The following is a 20083-nucleotide window of genomic DNA, read 5'->3' as shown; positions in this document are numbered from 1 at the left end:
ACTTAAAGAACATATTATACTGTACATTAACAAGCATTTAACCAAGACATAAAGAGCAGAGTCAACCTAATGAAGATAAATGTTTCGACTCTGTTTGTATCTTGATGAGCTTTCACCTCATGTACAGTGATGAGGTTAGAGTTCCAAGACCTCAGTTCTCAGCAGAGATTTGTGGGCTTGATTGAATTAAGGAAATAGAGTGCTGGAAAGAAGTTAGGTGATCTCTGTTCTGTGCATTTTCTTCCCAAAGGTGAATGGATAAAGGCTGGAAAAATTACCCGCTATCTCAGTTTTTAAAATATTGTCTGCATCACAGTATCAGAGTGCCTGAAGGCACCCTTTCCAGCAGTCCTGCCCAACCTGATTGTTTTGAAGAGTTTTTTGCTTTATTTTGATCCTGTTTTGACCAAGAAGCCATCACAGCACTCTTAACGCTAGAATGCCATGGTCTCCTATCTGTGATACTCAATGGATCTTGCACAGGAAATTGCCAGTTCCTTATTCAGAAGTCCATCCTTACGACACAATATGCAGTATTTTTACCAGTTGTAAAATCAAGAATCCTAAGGTTGCTCCAAACCATCATCTTTTGTTTTTCATTCAGTACTTAGTGAAACACCAGTGGACGTAAATAGGAAAGCAGCAGAATATTTTGATAAATTTTGCCTTCATAGCCAGAGAAGGTAATTGTCAACATGAGAAATGTGCACATCTGGGTAAAGATTAGGGTTTCTGACTTCTTTCTGATTCATTTTGCAGTAGTACTACAGTCAGTTACCTGTGTTATAGAGCAACAAAACACCTACTGTGTGGGAGGGGGATACAAAGCTGGGGATAGGAGGAGAAGGAAAAGATATCTTACATTATATGTGCAAAGCTGGGGGTAGGAGGAGAAGGAAAAGATATCTTACATTATATGTGCTTTATTGTTGTCACTGCATTTGCTCTGAAAGCTCAGAGAATTCCAGGAGTGGCATTGTGGCATGGTGACAAAATGCAGTCTTGTATTGGGATGCTGGTATTTGAACTGGCATTCCTGTTCTAGTAAACAACTCATATTTTTCTTTGTGTGAACACATCCTATAGAAAAAGAAGAAGGCTGTAGAAGATGGCAGACAAGATGTTGAAAAGAGCCTGCAGGAAGGGAATGATATCCTTAATGAAGCCAACAAACTTGTAAATGAAATCAGCTTAGCTGTAGAGGTGAGTGTTTTGACATCCTTATCTGAGAGTTAGTACAATGGAGCATCACTATGGAAGCAAAATACATAATTAAAGTAACACCTGATTTCTCTTCTTATTTATCAATGTTTGAATATTTGAATTGGAAGAAATCATTTTTCCATTGCCGTATGGCAGAAAAGGTAATCTGGTATATAAATATTAACATTGAGATTTAAGTGTTTCATTGGATTACATAAAGAGCTAGCTCATAATTTTTCATGGAGTCTGCCTTCTTTTATAAACATGGTATTCTGATTGCAGTACTGAGTTTATCTTTAGAACTGCAGATGCAGCAGACCCATTCACAATCTCACTGCGACTCTGTGATCTAGATGTAGATTTATCTGCACAAAAACTGTGTGCACATCAGAAGGAAACTTCAGAAATAATTTGTTGCCTGTGGCAACAATTTTAAGACTAGATAGACAAGGGAGAGGGGAAGATTGTACTCTCATTTTACATAATGTTTTTGAAAATTCTGCCCTAGAAGTTTTATCAACAGAGTTTGAGATCAGTGCCTTACCTACAAAAAAAAAAAAAAAAAAATCTTGAAATATCATTGGTTCTGGAAATATTTCCATCTTGCACTGAAAATTGTTGTAATGATTGGAAAAATGCCTTTTGGAGAAATGGGAAAGGAAACACTTTGGGACAACTTACTGGAACAGGAATGGGCAGCTCTTCAAAAAGTATAGTTCTTACTAACATACTTTAATAAGCAAAAATACATTGGAGTCATTCAAAGGGTCCTGAAACATGAAACTTCTGTCATTGATTTGTTATTATTGTGGAGTACCATGACAATTTAGTGTAACTATGTATGCATCAACATTTAGGAAAGAAATCCAAATTAGAGTTTATAAGCTTTTAAACTGTGCAATTCCTTATTTGTAAAATAAAAACTTCTACTAAGTTCAAGAGAGGCAAGTAGCTCTTGGAATATTTTGTCTCCCCTCTGCTCTCTGGTCCAGCCATTCCTTTATTCTATCCATAGTGTTTTCCTGAAGTCTTAATGGATGGGTAAGTTATGAGATAATACCTCATAAGGAAAAAATATATATATAAACAGCTACAGAGTGCTTACATTCAGCTGCACTTTTCACCTTTCTTTTCTCATTTTCAGTATGTAGAAGGCGTTGCTGATAAGATACAGCCAATGTCTGATCAGCTGAAGGATAAAATAGATGATTTATCACAAGAAATTCATGACAGAATGCTTCCAGAAAAGGTGTTGCAAACTGAGAACCATGCAGCCCAGCTGAATGAATCATCCGCAATACTGGATGGGTAAGGCAGCCATTCATTGGTAATGATAAAATCATGAAGCAGGTTTGTAAAATTGCTTGACAGAAATTGAAGAGCATTCTTCTTGGACTTCGACATCTGGGAGTATACAAATAACCAGTGTTCTATATGAGTATACAACTATCCAGCTGGTTAATTTCTGTGTGTATCTCTTGTAAACCGTTTCATACATCTTGTGATGCTTATAGGCTGCATTAACTGCAAACAGTGCCGTCAGACGCACTCATAACAGAGTTTAACTTACCATATGCTTACTGCTATGTTGCTGTGAGAAAAATTGAAATTATGATACAGAGCCCACTATATGTTTTCATAAACATTTGTTAAAATCAAGCAGTATTTTTAAGATGACCATTTTGGTAGGAGACCCTTATCATGGTGCTAATTAGTTTACTGTCAGAAATCCCGCATAGTGACAGACAGTAATCCCTCTAGTGGCTTCAAAACACCCTCCCAAAATGAGTAGTTGTCATGGGCCAAAATGCTTAAACCTAAGTATAGAAACTTCAGTTTCTGTTTACCACTATCACATTCCTAAATATAAGTGAGATTTGCAATGCCCTTGGTTTATATGACCACAGCCCTTTCAGAAGAATGATACTTCCTAAATCATCATGAGTATGGTTTCCTGAAAAGAATAGAAGGTAAGGGGTTTTTTTTGGTTTGTTTTGGATTTGTTGGGGTTTTTGGAGGGGAGAGTTTATTGTGGTTTTGTTTTATTACATTTTTGCATTTAAGAAAGCAAGCCATAAATAGTAAGTGTAATTTGCAACAGTAATACTCAGAAATAGATCATGAATATTCTGCCTCTTGGACCTGTCCCCAGCATAGCTTCAGAGTTTTATTTTCTCAAAAGCGATACATGAATGAAAAAAAGATACTATTTTTTTAACATCAACAATATGCTCCTTTTCTGTTGCTCACAACAATCTGCCTGAAGACTTTAATATCTCAAAGACTTGTGAGCAAACGCTTAATGCATTTTTTCTTGTCAGCATCTGTAATTTTGAGGAAGAGGCACAGAATTATCTCCGATAGTGTCTGATACTTGTAAAATTACTGGCTTCATATACACTGTACTCACACAACTCTAGGTATTCAGTCTAATTTATGTTTTGATGAGTTCATAAAATAATGATAGTTGTGGTTTCCTGAGTAAAAAGGATTTGAAGGGCACTGTTTCTAGAAAAACGTGGCTTCTGGAAATGACATGTGCACTGTCTGATTAGGACACATCAGTTTTGTGGTGCACCTCTGGGCCTAAAGTAGGTGTCTAGTGTCACATCCAACCACAGTACTGAATTTGGATATAAATATCCAAATAGTTGGAAAGTTGGCATGAAGGAACTAAGAAGTAGAGAAAATGTAGATAGTTGCAAGACGCATTTTGAGATAGAGGTTTTTAATTACTCTAAATAGACTTTTTTGTAGGTGCGTGCATGTGCTTCTGTCTTCACACAGCTTGACAGTTTGGCCTTAAGGAGCTTAAGGTAGCATTTAAAGTCGCATTCGCTGTGGTATAATAGTGAATAGTAATGTATACTTCTATCTGATCTGGACATCAACCTCAGTTTCTCAAGATATATAATAAAAAAATGTAGAATCAAGGACATTAAAAATTATATCTAAAAGCAAATTTTTCAAAATTAAAATTTCTAATGTGGTCAGATAGATAGATAATTTCAAAGAACAAAGAAATACCAAGGTGCTATCTAATCCTGCATTGGGATAAAGCTGTTTACTTCATGCACTGACATTAAACATCCATACTTTACAGGAATATGCAGGCTCTATCTGTCTTAGGAATTCAGAAAAATGTATCTATCTTCACAACTGGCACTTGGGTGTCTTTCAGTTAATACTAAATTTGCTGAAACATACCATTTTGTCTTACAGGAGAAATTGAGGGAGAGCCCTTTCTCTCTAATCACACCCTAAGGCTTCAAATAGTATATTGATTGATGGTGAGGATGTTCTCTTGAGAGTTAGAACATGGAACAGTTCATGAATTTAACCTAGCAAAAATTGTTTTTTCTGGTATACAAGGAGATATTAGTATAGGCTTCTCCCTTATCACCTGCTCATGAGTAATCGCCTGCTCATGAGTAAACTTCATTGGTATTTGGCAAATTCAGTTCAGGTCTCTCCTAACCAGAAGGGATTTGAACCATATTTCTAAGCAGTACCTGAGCTACTAGCTAGATAGCTATTCTGGGCTGCGCGTTTCTCTAACAGAGCATCACAAAAGCTTACTATAGCCTAGTGAGCTCCATCTGTGGTTGAGGAAGGAGATATGCTTTTCCAAGATTGATGCAGAGGCAGTTCAGTCATGCTGTTTCTACAGTGGCCTAAAGGGAATCTCTGTCCCTCTATTAACTACATGTGGAGTCCAGGGAGTGTACCTTCCATCCCCTTTGTCTTTCCTGTTGCATTTTGTAGAAATTATTAAATACTTATTGAAGTCAGGATTGGAGCCCAGCTGTCCCAGTTCCCCAGAGAACAGATTAATTACTAGGTTAGAAAATGAATTTCCCTTTCTTCTACACGCACTGTCTCAATGACTACGTGTTTTATTATACAAGCTGGAACAGGTCCAGCAGGAGTAATCCCTGCCTCCCTTATATTGCCATACACCTTGATGACTACAGCATTTCCCAGAGAGGCAAAACTCCAAATTCAAATCCATTCTTGTCCAGTTCAAGTGGGGATTTCATCCCATTTACCCTTTATTCAGGAAAAGCATCATAGGCATCAGGCATAATGTATACTGAGATGTATGTCTTCAAGTTAATTCTGGTGCAGTACTTTTTCATGGAAAATATTTGAATATATCATACAGAGAGAGTGCAAGAGAAGTGATTTCTCCAGCCTACTGGCTAGAAATTCCCCTGGAACAGGTTAGCTGAGCTCCGGTCCCTGCACCAGGAAATATTATTTGTTTATAATTACCTTTTAATCAAATTATAGTTATTAGAATGGAGTATTTCATGCAAATGGAACTTCCCATTCAATATGAAGCATTATTGCTTATGTTTTTCATTTTAGTCAGCAAAATTAACATTTAGGATTTGGTTTAGACAGTGAGATTTCCTCCAAACTTGGCATTTCTGTGTTTGGCAGCTGGACCAAGAAATTAGTTGTCCAGAGAGTCTATTTTAAAACATGCCTATGATGACCCCCATGTTCATACATTGCAAAATTCATTGAGTTGCCTGGTTCAACACATAACCTATAATCCCACATTATGAATATATGTTATCTAGACTATAGTGTTAAGCACTGCACTATCTTTTCTCAGTTGTCTGATCCATTATTATCTCACAGAATCTCCTCTTTTAGCAAACATTGTTTTTTATGTCTTTCTGCACAGATAAAATGTGAATTCCATTAAACACATGATGCCAGAACTCCTCAAAACTCAAGTGTAGCATTGCTCTCTAAAGAAATGCCTTAGAAATAGCCTTAGAAATACAGGCTGTTGGGTTTGAAAAAGTAGGATACTATATTCTGTTGAGCTCTGATAGCAGGTTTAATGGTGTGTTTACTTTTCCCATCCCAACAGAATCCTTGCTGAAGCCAAAAACCTCTCTTTCAATGCCACACTTGCTTTCAATGCTTATACTAACATCAAGGATTACACAGATGAAGCTGAAAAAGTTGCCAAGGAAGCCAAGGCTCTTGCAAATGAAGCTATGCAAGCGGTAAGAAAAATAAGTAAATTGGGAAGAAGGCTTAGATTTTCTATGGAACTGTGCTACACCTTATCTCAGATCCATGTTTTGCTATTTTATGACTTTATTTAGAGACCCCTGCCGCCATAGGTTCTTGTATTGCCATCAGAAAGCTATGCCCCTGTCAGAGCTACATGTACCTTTAGACTACATCCCCCTTTGTTCCTACCTCCTGTTCCTTATTTTTCTTTCCCTTTTTGTTTACTATTCTTCCTCACTCTGTCTTCTGCCATTCAGGCTCTGTCTGTGGCTCAAGCCAACAGCTTTAAGTCAGGACTGTAGGTTATTTGATAATTAGTAAAGCTGGTTTATATTCAATGAATATTTTGCACACATCCAAAGAACTCCATACCTTAATTAACTCTTCACCCTCTAGTTCCATAAAAATGCTCAGAGGCACTTCCCTGTACATAGGATGAACAACATGCACCTGTCAATTCTGGAAATGGAGAATCGTAGGAGGGGAGTGGAAAGTTTTATTCATAGAAACCATACAGCTTCTTTTGTGAACTCTGCCAGTTTTCACAGAGGAATCTTATTCTCACTATGAGGTAGTGCATGCAAATTTTCAGAAGAAGCAGAGAGAACTTTTAAAAATAGGACTGTAAGGTAAAGCCAGCTCTCCAGCCTGAGTCATAATGAGGAACTCGGCTCCTTAATGCGTATACGGTGAGCAGAGAATGTTCTGAGCATAGCCAGAATTATTTTTTATGTCAAATATCAGAGTTAATGGCTAATTTCTGGAAGTCAATCAGAGAGCAACTGATGTGCATTTCACAGACACAAGGAAATGACAATATAATATGAAATTGTCAGAGCCTATGTTTGATACAGAAACATATAGATGAACAGAAGCAACTCATAGTTACAGTACTTGTACCTGAATAGAGTAGCTTGCAGAGAGCTACTTCAGTTGAATGGATTACGAGAATAACAAAAGGAATCACATCCTGTGAAGGTCTGTATATAAAGTGATCTAGACACTGCACAACAATTTTAATATTTTTAGGCTGCTTACATTGTCAATTTCTATTTCAAATAACACTAATTACAGTATTTCTCTCTTGATGAAAAAATTTCACCTCATGCGTTAGTATGCGCTAGTTTTCTGTAAATAGTTATTTGTTTCACTGGAACTCCTAATTACACTGCAGAAGTAAATAAGGAGCTGTGGATTTTTTTCTTCTTCTCGTTAGGATTTAATACAGATAGCTATCTTTTGCTCCTTTGATGACTCACAGTGAGTAGGGCAGTCAGCTGTTTCAAGGGTTGAATAGGAAAAAAAGACACACAGCAGTCAAGAAACAATGCAAGCAATTACAGTATGGCTACAAAAGTGTATATATCAAATGGTGAACTGTCTGATTATACTATGGAGAGAAATTGGATAGATAATTTGAAAGGGAAGGAGGTGAAGATGGACAATATGATGTAAATGGAGGCAAGTGAGTAGCAAGGAAAGAGACTAAGATATTAAGATGAGGTTTTAAGCATCTCCATTACATGTATTCATTAGAGGGAGCTTGGTTTTTTGTTATGAGCTGTATATGTGTAACAGGGATCTAGTTGATAAAGAAAAAAATGCAGGGAGCTGCTGCCTTTTAAATGTAATTGACTTGATATAGAGTAGAGGTAATCAGTGGTTTACCATCAAATTGGTGCAGAGCAAAGTGGATTTTAACCATTATTTTGGTAAATGATCATGTCAGGATTTCAGGCCAGATTTTAAAGCTATGTTAATTATGAAGTTCAGTCATCATTTTGCTATTCTATTTTTCTGGTTTTATGCAAAGACTGTCGAAGGTTTGTTCATCCTAAGTGAAGAGCTTAACTGCTAAGCAGGTAAATCATGCTCCCTCTTTCCACAGACCTCAAGGAACTTGCTTTTAGCTGAGCTTCAGCGTGAGAGTGGGTGTGCACCCTCATTCAGGGCTGTTTGGAGCTCAGTGGTTCAATCACTCTTCTAGAAGGCAGCATTTGTGGATTTGAGCCTTCTCAGACTGAGAAGCTCCTGGAAACTGTGTCCCCTCCTTTCTGAGAAGGTGCTTTTTAGGACCCTGTGTAGAAGACAGAGAGCATGTCTTTCCCCTCCTTTTGAAAGATGGGGTCATGTTCTCTTCTTTATGAGAGCACTTGTGGGTGCCTGTCTTCTGTAAAAGACTCTGATCTCCAGCTGATCATGGAGAAAGTGCTGAGGCTCACGTGCATCCCAGAGCCTAACCCTTCCCATTGACCAATTGTAATGTTGGGGCAGGGGGAGAAAGGTTTCCCAACAGCAGCAAGCTTGTGCATGAACTAGAGATAGTAGGGACAGGATTTAGTATTAGATTCCACCCTGCACATCACTGGAACAAATAATTTACAAGAACCTTAGTGATATCTCAGGGTTTTTTTGTTTCTTGGTTTGTAATGGGAAAATTATTTGTTTTAAAATTAAACTATTGTTGCTAAAAGTAAGAACAAAAGGATGCTTAAAATCCATTGTGATTACAGGAAGCCTGATAAATGACTGGGAAAAGTGTATTTAAAATACAACAGAAAAATTCCTTTCAAGGTTTTTATGATGTATTTGCTCTTCCCTTTAAAACAAAATGAATTTATCACAGATGAGAAATCTCTAGCATTCAAGCAGCTTCAACATCCCATTACTTAGCCAAGGCAGTAACTGACTGAAGAGAGGAATCATGTTAACAGGTACAGCTTGTATCTCGCAGATCAGAATCATAGTCTTATGATACATCTTGAAAAAGTGTGATTATTCTTAGGCTTTTTAGAGAGTGCTTATAGACTGGTCATCATGACCCAGGCTTGCCACAAGCACACAAACTCACCTCACACAAAGCCAGAAAGAAAATGTTTTGTTTTTTTTTTCATTATTGACCTGACGCCTCATGAACCACAAGAAAAACTAGCAAAAAAAGTATGTTTTATATCAGATGTCTTGATTAATCCTCCCTTTCAGAATTATTTAAAAATAAATATAAAATAAAGCTTTTAAGTAGTACAAGTGTATTTGTCTCTGAAGAGACTTTTCTAGTATTAACTTTATGTTGAAATCTGTTTCTGACTAACTGTCAGCACATATGCAATTATTGTCCCTGATTTGATGAACTTGGGTTTGCATTGTAAATCTGGCCTTCCAACTTCATTTTATTGAATATAAACTGCTTTAATGGCCAGTCAACCATGTCTAGTCATTTAATAACAATAACAATCTTTATTTTTTAAAGTCCATGGTCACAGAGTTATCGTACCCTGGGTTCTGTTGCTAATGGGAAAAAAATACAAAGTATTATCTGATTTGACAGGTGCATCTGCCACAAAATCCAGCCAAACATTCTTCCTTCAGGAGCAGTCTTTTGCTTAAGTGGATAGTCTTTTTTTTTTTCTTCTGGGTTTATATGTATTTTTCAATTACCAAGGCTACTTGTATTAAGTGATACAGAAAATATATAAGAAACTAATTTTGTTCATCTTTCGAATGTATAGTTTCTGTTGATGTTGAAAGGAATTTATGTACACAGCTTAATATTTCAGGTGAGCTTGGAAATACGGCAGTCATATGGGCTTTCTTAAAATCATTTAGCCTATGATGAAAGCTAAGCATACATTTACATCCTGTATGAATACAAGGAATCTTTAATAGCTATAACCCTGTGACATGGTGACATATGCCATGAGATATGCTGTAACAAAAAACTCAGTTATGAATTTTGAAAGTATCCAAGGTGCTCCCTAAGATTTTTAAAAGAAAAAGAAATGGGCAAATCCAATATATGGTTTTTACAGTGTCATCGAAAAACAACAAAGATTCAGTAGCATGCGAAATATCACCTCCGGGCTTGCTCATTATATAAATAATGAATAGCAATAATAACTGTGTCATTTAATTGACACAGTTAATTTTTGAGTATATGTATCTGTCATGGAAAATGAAAAGTAGCTGCTTCTTAATTACATACTAGTTACAAGGCTATGACCCATGACTAATGTAGAATGTTATCTGACTGTCAGGAGTATTCTCAAAGAAATGTATTCAGTATGATGTGTGACCTGAGTTCACTCTTACAAACAGAACAGTAAGTGATTCAGAACCTAGAGCATTTTCTACCAACTGAAAATACTAATCTAATTTAGAAAAACCCTTCTATCTATTGATCAGTCTCTGCACTGAAGATACGAGATGGTTGTTTTTCAAAAGAAAGATCTTTAAGTAGCATGATATGATGAAGGATGGTTATTTAGTAATAAAACTCCTTCAGATTAACTGCAGTTTGCCCTTCTTTTTAAACTCTGTTTCTCTTATATTTTCTTTACTGACCTAGCAATTACAATTCTTGAATTTAACCACAAAGGAATATTTGTTGTCAGTATTAGAATTTGGATCATCAGGTCCACTCTAGCTTCTAAAGGTACTGTAGCTGCTCTTAGGGATAGATATTGTACTGCAAGGTGTTGTGTCCATAACTGGAGGAAGAAACCCATGTTTAAGTTGAAATATCTTTTTCTTTGTTTGTTTTGGACAAAGTTTTTTTCCCCTAGAGTCAAACCTGTTTCTTTAACACTATAAACATTTTCTCTTTTTATTAAAGTCATCACTGGTATTCCAAAGGAGATCTGGCTTCATGTAAAAACAAAAGGAAATTAATTAGAGAAATATTTTTTTTCTGTCTCTTGTAAACCAATATAACGGCAATGGAATATAATTCAGAGCACATTGACATACACTTAAAATTTAGATGACTGTTCACTTAGATCATCGTCATATATCTTTTATGACTTCAGACTTTCCTGTATGTATGACGCTGCTTGTTTGTCTACAGACATCTGGCCCTCAAGGATCATTGAAGGATGGTGCCAAGAGCTCTCTTCAGAAAAGCTTCAGGGTCCTTAATGAAGCCAAGATGTTAGAAAATGATGTCAAAGGTATGTGCCATATGTAGCATTCAGGCCCATTAAATACAAAAAAAACCATTGTGAGATTGCTATGCTTCCAATATGAAGAAGCTATGATCAGTAGGATCGGTAGAATTCATTTGAAATGGAACACTGTATCAGTGAAAAAGATTCTCCTGTTTTGGGTCCAGACATTATTCAGGGATGCTTGTCCTCTCTTACCGTTTAGTGGACAGGAAGGCTGAGGAGGGTGAAGCCTTGGCCTTCTCTTGATAACTACAGTAAGGGCCAGAGTAAGTGGGGAGGAGAGGGGGATGGAAATACTGGTTCCGATTTACTAAATGCTCTAGCAGAATATTATTACGAAAAACAGCCCAGCATTAAATTTTTATTCTTGTCAATACAAAAGCAGGGTTTGCAATGCCAGTCAGAGATACCACATCTCTTCAGGATGCTTATAGGATCATGCCAGAAAAGGGAAGCATGGGGAGGTAGAATGAAGATGTTTGCCAAACAGAAAGTAATGGGAGGGAATTGCTAAGTGTTTTCTTAAAAAAAATGAAACTAAAACCGTGTCTCTAGAGAAAAATTATTTTCACACACAAAAAAATATTTCTTTGTTCCTAAAGCATAAATACATGTCTAAATGCAACTCAGAACATAAACTCTGTAGATTCTAAACCAAATACTTCTATTTCCTGGTGAAAAATAAACCATCTTTGATTTCTATTTAATATTATTCACTGGGGGGCGGGGAAAGGTTTTGAACTATGCTGTTTGGTGAGATGTAAAATCTGGTAATTCAGGTCAGACTGTGCCTATAATGTCCTTAATATTTTCATCAATAAATGCGAGTATTATGGGTGAATGCCATAGTGTGAGAAGGTAGGACAATAATCGGTATGGACACATATGAGGGCTTTCATACACACGTGCACAATCAGCTGCAGAAATGCAGAATGAGAACCAATTGTCTAGGTGGCAGTTCTCTAGAACAAGACTAAAGAGAAGCCTGGATCATGTGCTGGGTAGAGGTGGAAAAGACAGATGTCACAGAGGAATGCATGAAACAATCCTTCCACTGTGTTCAGGGTTCCTAGTGTTTTAGCTAAGTTGCTTGTTGCAGTCCTGGGTACTGAACTTCACGAGGGCTGAGGTGGTTTGCAGACAGTCCTGAAGACATCATGAAGACTAATTGGAGATCTAGCAGAGGAGAGGTGAGGAGAAAGATGGAAATCATATAAATTTGTAGACAAAAAAGAGACAACTGAGAAGGGACTTAATATTCTTCAGTTATGCCAAGGTTTCTCCAAAGACGGGACTAATATATCTCAAATGCACTGATAAAGATCACATATTAGGAAAATCTTCCTTGTAATTAAAATACAGAAGTACTGGAATTGATTCCTGAGATTAGGGAGATTCAACCTTTGAAAATCTTTGAAACAGCTTAGACAAACGTCAGTGAGGAATGACTCTTGGTCAGAAGGAGAAAAATGATCATTGGACAAATATCTGTTCTGAGCCTATGATTCAATGGTCTTCTAATCATTGCAATCAAAAGCAGTTCCTTTCTTGCATCTTTATCCAGACAGATTGTTTTATAGGTCCTCTAAGAAAATACTTATTGCAGCACTAATGAAGCATCTGTTTAACAGTACTCAACACTTCTTTCTCCACAGCAGTCTTAGAAAGGAAAAAAAGTAATTAATTTCAACTAAACCTGAGGGGAAATAAGCATGATACAATTATCCACTTTCAAGTAGGCCAACATTGAGTTTCACACATCTGCCTTTGTGAATAATGCTAAACGTTATTGCGTAAATGGCTTTGTTTTTATATGTAACAAAGAAAGCAATTTAGGAGCATACAGTGTTTGTGCCACTGGTATAGTAAAATCTGAGAGGAGGATCAATTAATTGAGTTCTCTGTACAACTACTTTTAAATTCTTTCCTCCAAATACTGAGTAATATTTTGATTGGTCTAGACAGAATAAGTTCAAGTTGATAACTCTGTGGTTTATTTCAAACTAGTGCACTGTAATGCCCTCCCTTTTGTAATCTGAAATTTTGTTGTGCATATTTTGAGAAGCTTGTGTCCGGTCACTGTAGTTTTTGAAAAAATCTTTCATACTAGATGATTCAATTGACTGAAGCTATAATAGGGTTAACCTGGAATTAACCACAAGGATGGGAAGAGCATAGCACTTGAAAAGCTATGTGAGAAAACAGATTTAGGACTTGGAAGAAATAAAGGCAAGGAAAGGAAAACAGCTATGACATGATATTTTTTGCTCATCATAGGATCTGAAAAGCAAGCTGGGTTTTTTGGTTTTTTTGTTTCATGCATCAGAACTATAAAAATCACACACAGTAAATATTCGAGGTTGAGGTTTAAACTGCTTGTCACAGAGATGATGCCTGAAGCTTCCCTGTCATGATAGAGTAGTTAAAATACTTTTTATTAGAAACAAGACAGATTTTTATAACAGAGCCCAGTCTTTCAAGTTTTAACATACAAAATTTTTGTTGGCCTCCTGGGAGGTGCATTGCAAAAAGCATACAGCATGAAGGATGAGTTCCATACAACTTAAGAGTCATCTTTTGGCTATTACTACACTTCCATTTAGTCTTGGCAGCTCTAGGATTTCTAACTGCAGAACTAGTTAACAAGTAAACATAATGTTTGATAAGGTCGTAAAGCGTAATGTTTCATAAGGTCATTAATTACATTTCATTGTCATACACTGTTGGAAAGTTAAAAACATTATTATTTTCTTGTTGCAGCTCTGAGAAAAGAAATGTGTCTGTAGTTACTAGTAAATCTTGGATGCATGTTTAGGGTGTTCTTTATTGTGACTCTTTACTGCCAGATTCAGTATAGATTTAGGGCTGGAGGGGCACATTTCAGTAATTATGTTACAGAAAACCAAAAAGCTACAAGGGGAAGCCAGTGTCAATTTAAGCAGCATGGCTGAAGTAGAACAAATAGGGATACTGTTAGTGGCCATTTCTGGAACACAAACTGCTGCAGTTTGCCATGGCTAGTGTATAGGAAACACTAAAACAGCAGCGCTGCCTCTTCCCTACTGCAGCATTCCTCTGAGCAGACTAGATGCCACAGAGTGGAGTCCAGAGCTTTGTGTGCTCTCCAGGCAGATATAATGGAGTAATCATGTGTTCCACATAGCACAGTGCCCTGTTTTCAAGGACAAAATAAAATAGTGTCCGTACTTGGATATATGTGAATTCCATGTGCCCACAAGACTGTCCAATTTAACCCTGAGAAAAGTTGTATTACAACCTCAACGAGACATTACTTCAGAGATTTTTGAAAAAAGTATGTTATTCTCCCATTTTATGCCAGTGAGAATCTAAGTTGATAACAGTTGCATAATTCAGAAGCAAAGGTCTAAACAGTCTAAAGCAGTCCTAACGCAAGCAGGGAGCAGTGCTTAAAATGCACATATTCAATCTTTCTCTATGTTCTTGCCCCATACCGAAAGGTAGTGAGATGGAGCTTTCTTAATGCTCTATGATATGTCTTAGATTTAAAGTGCTTCATATAGACGAACATTCTGAACTTTTCACAGTACGCCTTTTTGCATCTAATAAAACACCACCATGCTCCACAGCTGGACCCACAAAGATCAGTTAACATTGTGCCCAGAATGCATATGTGTAAGAATAAAATGCAGTGACTGATTTCTTAGATTTCTTTTTTTCCCCACCTGCTTTTGCTCCAAAGTGGTGATGTTATTAGTATTGTGAATGTAATCCCTTCTAGATATCTTGATGTTTCCATGATAGAAAGTGAGAGTTGAGTGTCATGCTAATAGAAAGGTATTTTCTTATGATTCTTATAAAGCCACCCTGTTCAGAGTCTTGACTGGAAGAGCAGAATGGATGATGGGCACTTATAAAGATCTGGTAGACAGAAGTAATCATGAGTTTAAAATTTCTCTGTCTGCACTACAGGTAGTACATTAGTTAGAGTAATGAAGACCCGTAAGCTACTCAACTAATACACATTCCAAAAATCCAGGCTGGGCTGTGATGGAGGTGGGAGTGTTTTCTTGCTACATCATGACATTCCCCTGATTTGTGGCCAATTACCCAAGTTATAAAATGACTGTTAATCATGGAAACATTTTATATTACCACCAAAAACTGCTGAAACAGTCCTTACAAAGCAAAGCTTCTGACAGAAGCTATTAAAATGGAGATTTAGTCATTTCTCTTTGTGGGGCTAGGAGTTAGAAGGAATAACCATGGCGGGAGAAGCAAAATCTGTATGTAGTTCTCTGGCTAAGAAGGAGTTTTGAAATTTTGGCTGCAAATGAGTGAATGCTGCTGCCTGCCAGTTTCATTCTCTCTGTGCCTTGAGGGGTTTTCATTTTGCCAGGAGCAATTTTTCTTCCTTATAATTTTGAATTTACAGTTTTAAAAATATACTTGCCCCAGTGCAGATTTGAGACTATACACAGACTTTGTCAAAACTGATCAATGAAAAGTGAAAATAAGATGTATAAACTCCTCTTCACCGGGAGACTGCTGTCAGGTGGCTACTGAAATTCAGCTCATGTCATTTCTTTTCCTTAAGAATTGACAACTTGAGGGAGACTTGTCTTGTCTGACAACACGGGAATATTTTTAGCTAAAACATTTTCCAGCTGCTAGGCACAGCTAAATCCCTTGTTTGTGTATTCTCCTCTGATTTGTATTTTTGCTGACCTGGCATATTGCATTCACCCAATTATTGCATTAGGTTGATGACCAACATAATATTCATACAAAAACTGCAGTCAGTGCTGAAAGTAGTCTTTTTAAAAAGTTAACCATCATTAGCTTCATTCCTCTAGTTACATTTCTTTCCCCTATATGTTCCTAATGCCAGTTTCTAAGTCTTGTTTGTTTTAGGGGAAAAAAAAATTAGTTTGTGACCCATCTTCCTCTTTATAGGATGAGACTGTGGGGAGGAAGAATACTATTTAGAAGAAGCAAAACAAAGATAACAGAAAGGGGTGTGTGTAACTGCCAGTTCATTAGTGCAATATCCAATGAATAAAAACAGTTGCATATGTTGCTCCTTGATAGATTTCCACCTTTATTCTGATTTTGGTGTACATGCATTGGGTAGCATAGCCAATATATCTCTTTGACAGTTTTGCATGGGAAACTGCATTAGGTCATACTGTCAGAAGACATCTGCTTCCACTAGCATTGCAATGGTGGCACATTATCAGTAATTAACCGGTGCCACCTATGTATGTGATCTGCAGAGACTTGTAAAAATTTGTCTCTTGTAAAAATAGATCACTGCATATAAACGGTATCTAAGTTCTTAAGTTCATTTTAAGATGAAATATATGAGTGCAGCGATTTTTCTTTTTTCATTTGACTCACTTCAATTTATTCACTTGGAGGAAAAAAGGATGATGCTTTATTCTGTAATGTTGTGTTTAACTATGAAAATATAAACAGAAATTGAAAATCTTTGTTCTTGTTAACCAATTGAGAAAACCTAAAGGCCCATACCTACAAAGTCCTTCAGGATCCTGCTTACTCTTTAGGGTTTAGTTTCAGTGATGCATGAATAGTTTTGATGTGAACAATAAACAGTGTATTGATTGGCATCCTGTGCCATCTCCATGCAGAGCTATTCAAGTGGAAACAGGATTGAGATACATTTCTCAGGATACTCCTCAAACTATGCTTTAATGTGAATTGACAGTGCCTGGCATCTTCCAAGTCAGATAAACTGTGTAGTTTGGAAAAACTTAGATTGTAGCTGCCTGTATTTTGTCTAGCCTCCATGATTGACCGGAGGATCTCAGGCCTACAAATCATAGCTCCAGCATTTTTCATAAATGCTAATGATTAAAGGATGGGGAAAAGCTGACGTGAAGTTAGTTCAGTTCGTGGTTCATACACAAAATTAGCTCAGTGCTTAGTGAAGAGGCCATCTGGATTACAGTATGGGAAGTTACTTCAAAATATAACTTCATGTTAATATCACTGTGCAAAATGAACAATTTCCTTGAAATGCTGACATGGGCCTTAGTATCTCCTCACATCTCTTTGTGTAAGAACATCCCTCAGGGGCACTCATTTATGGATTTATTATTGTAATTTTTTAAAAAACACAATTAAAATGTATTTGAGGAATTAAAAGCAAAAATATTAAACAGGTGAAGTCTCAGTATTCAGGAGTTCTAGGGAAAATTCCCTTATTAAAATCCATAAAAATCAGTTTGCTGCTATGGTTACAAAGCTGAAAACAGAAGTCTGGAAACATGATTCTTCAGAAATATAACCAGGGGACAATTAGCATAATGTTGGATCTGGCACAGTAAAGAGGAGAAAAAGAGATAATTTAAGAGTGTGCAACAAAGTTAGTACACCACCACCAGAAATTAGTCAAATATCTCAGAAATATTAACACACTTTATAAACACTAACATCCCAAAAGGCACCAGAGACACCAAGGAAATATCAAGCAGACTATAATTTCAGAATTAAGTGGAAGAGATTAAAACAGTTTTGTTGGTATTATTATTTGACAAGAAATGAACTCGTAAAGCCTCAGAGCATGTAAGACCAGATTCTCATGAGTTCATCCTCATTTAATAACATCACATTACCAGTAGCCTCATTCAGTAGTGGAGACAAAACCTGTCATTTAAAAATGAGGGTGTTTTTGAGGAGAAGAGTGATCTTATAATTTATATGATTCTTCCCAACTTTATTCTAGTGTTAACTGTCCCTATTACAGTTCACACAAATGTCCTTCTGTTCCTCTGCAAGACATTTTGCAGGAATGAAGGCTTGCCTGGAGGCACTCCTGCAGTCCTATGTGTTGCTCTATTTTAAATAAAGCAAACAGATTTCTTCTTGAATGGTATTTCAAAAGGTCTAACAACAAAAGTATGATTCTCATTTAAATTCTGTCTGCTATTTCAGCCTTGCTATTTCAGTCTTGGAAAAATCAGTTGATGATTCCTTGTAGCTAATATACATTTTGTTTGATTTTTCTCTTTACAAATTGCTTCTTGCACATCTAGTTTTAAGAAACCTAACTTTTTAGAATTTGTGGAACACAACCACAGTCCCTCATTTTACTCTATTATTCTGTTTATTCTCTCACAAAAGAGTTACAGTCCTGATGCTGCTGGAGATGCTGGAGTACCAATGATAAATCTAATTATTGTCCCTTAATAAAAAGAGATGCTTTTTGGTTTTTGACAAGTATGTGACTGTAATTCACCGAGAAACATCATCCTCCAGTATGGTTTCCTATCCTGGTATCTACTTGGATAAGTATCCAAAACCTAGGTGTTTATTTTCGATAACCTGTCACATATCAGAAGGTCACAGTCATACTTTATATCCTGAACTCCTTTTCTACAAATTATTCTCCTCTTCATGTTATCAAACACAGTGATATTGAATTAGTTTCTCAGTAGGGCATGCCTTAAGGTAACAAATTACCAGCTGTCTGTTCTAAAGAGTTCATATTGATATGAAGAAATTATGAAAAATACCCCCTAAGATAGTAGTTTAAGCATTAACTACCATTTTCTGTGCCAAACTTTACTTCTAAATTTTGAAATAATGTCTGTTTAAATAGCCATAAAGTTTAACTAAAATCTCACTTTTGAGAGTTTGAAAAATTATTGCTATGCTGGATACTGTTCCAAAAAACTCCATAATTTTTATTCAAAGCAACTGCTGAAGAATAAGACCTTATGTGTAAAGGATAACATCGGTTTCATCTGTAATGTACTGAATATGAAACACCTGTGCCTTTGATTTGTCCTAGTTCTTCGATTTGAACAAATTCTTAGCTTTGAGTTTTATTTACTAGATGGGCTTTTTCCCAAAAGATTTAGTATGCTTATTTCATAATAACCTGATGTTAATGTATTCTCCTAATGTTGATGATCATTGTTAGGGTGATCTCATGTGTGTTCCTCAGATGTTATGTCAACACTGGTTATCTCTGAGAAAAATCCAAGAAAACTGAGCTCTGTCCAGTCTCATTGGAACAGTAAACTGACCTAATCGATCTTGCCTCTGTCACACTATGTTCAACTCATTCAACCCCAACAACCACCTTAAGAAGAAAATTCCAGTAGTAGCTTAATCTAGGAATTAAAGCTATGACTAAACATCACACTTGTTCAATCTATCAGTGTGTCATTGCATGAATTTGCATAAATCATTCTATCTGTAATTGTAGTTTGTTTTCTTTCCTCTGTACACCTTAAGAAAACCCTTGATAAATATACAACAGTACAAGGAATTCAAGCATTTAGATACCATGGAAATAGGGAATTTAAAGAAACAGGAGATGATTATCAGTGAACCCTACAACCAGTTTTACTGGACTTCCTTATTTACACAATATTATATCTTAATGATAAATGGTTTGCTCATTATTATGAGTTTTATATTATGTGCAAAGAAAGGATAGTGGAAACAAAGAGTTAAAGCTTCTGTACTATGTGCACTTTTTATAGAAAAGGGGGATAATCTGGACAACATGCAGAACAGGCTGAAAGATGCTGATGAGAAGAACTCCATTCTCCTGAGAGCCTTGAATGAAACCTTAGGAAAGCTGTCAGCCATTCCCAATGGTAAGCTGGAAAAGTACTGCAACACTGGACTCATCCCTGCTCTTTTGTTTCATTTTCCATCACTTAACATCTGTCTGATTAATCTTTGCCTTTGTTCACGCTGTGTCCACTTTGACCATTGGCTGCTGTAATAAGATGAAGATGAGCATTTTGAGGGAGAAAACTGAACTGAAGACAGTTACATGGTATCAGTTTGTATTTTGGCACTGTAAAAAGTACCATGCTTCTGAAGTTTGCAAAATGTTTCAGAAAGAAAAGAATTATGATATCAGGAATTATGATACAATC

At 36.5% G+C, this 20083-nt stretch overlaps 1 protein-coding gene across 4 annotated transcripts in view; it reads left to right on the top strand.

Annotated features, from left to right (window-relative positions):
* The window catches only part of LAMA2 (laminin subunit alpha 2), a 391440-nt gene that overhangs the window by 313996 nt on the left and 57361 nt on the right, over positions 1 to 20083 (top strand). For all 4 annotated transcript variants that reach the window (XM_074819148.1, XM_074819147.1, XM_074819146.1 and 1 more), the window contains 5 exons: positions 1087 to 1203; positions 2348 to 2511; positions 6092 to 6230; positions 11084 to 11186; positions 19679 to 19795. In XM_074819148.1, the coding sequence (XP_074675249.1) occupies positions 1087 to 1203; positions 2348 to 2511; positions 6092 to 6230; positions 11084 to 11186; positions 19679 to 19795 (640 nt within the window). The remainder of the gene's footprint in view (positions 1 to 1086; positions 1204 to 2347; positions 2512 to 6091; positions 6231 to 11083; positions 11187 to 19678; positions 19796 to 20083) is intronic.

This window comes from Strix aluco, chromosome 3 (assembly GCF_031877795.1).
Source record: "Strix aluco isolate bStrAlu1 chromosome 3, bStrAlu1.hap1, whole genome shotgun sequence".
NCBI classification, from domain to species: Eukaryota; Metazoa; Chordata; class Aves; order Strigiformes; family Strigidae; genus Strix; species Strix aluco.
The sequence above is the reverse complement of the archived record's forward strand: the minus strand, read 5'-3'. Positions and strand labels throughout refer to the sequence as shown.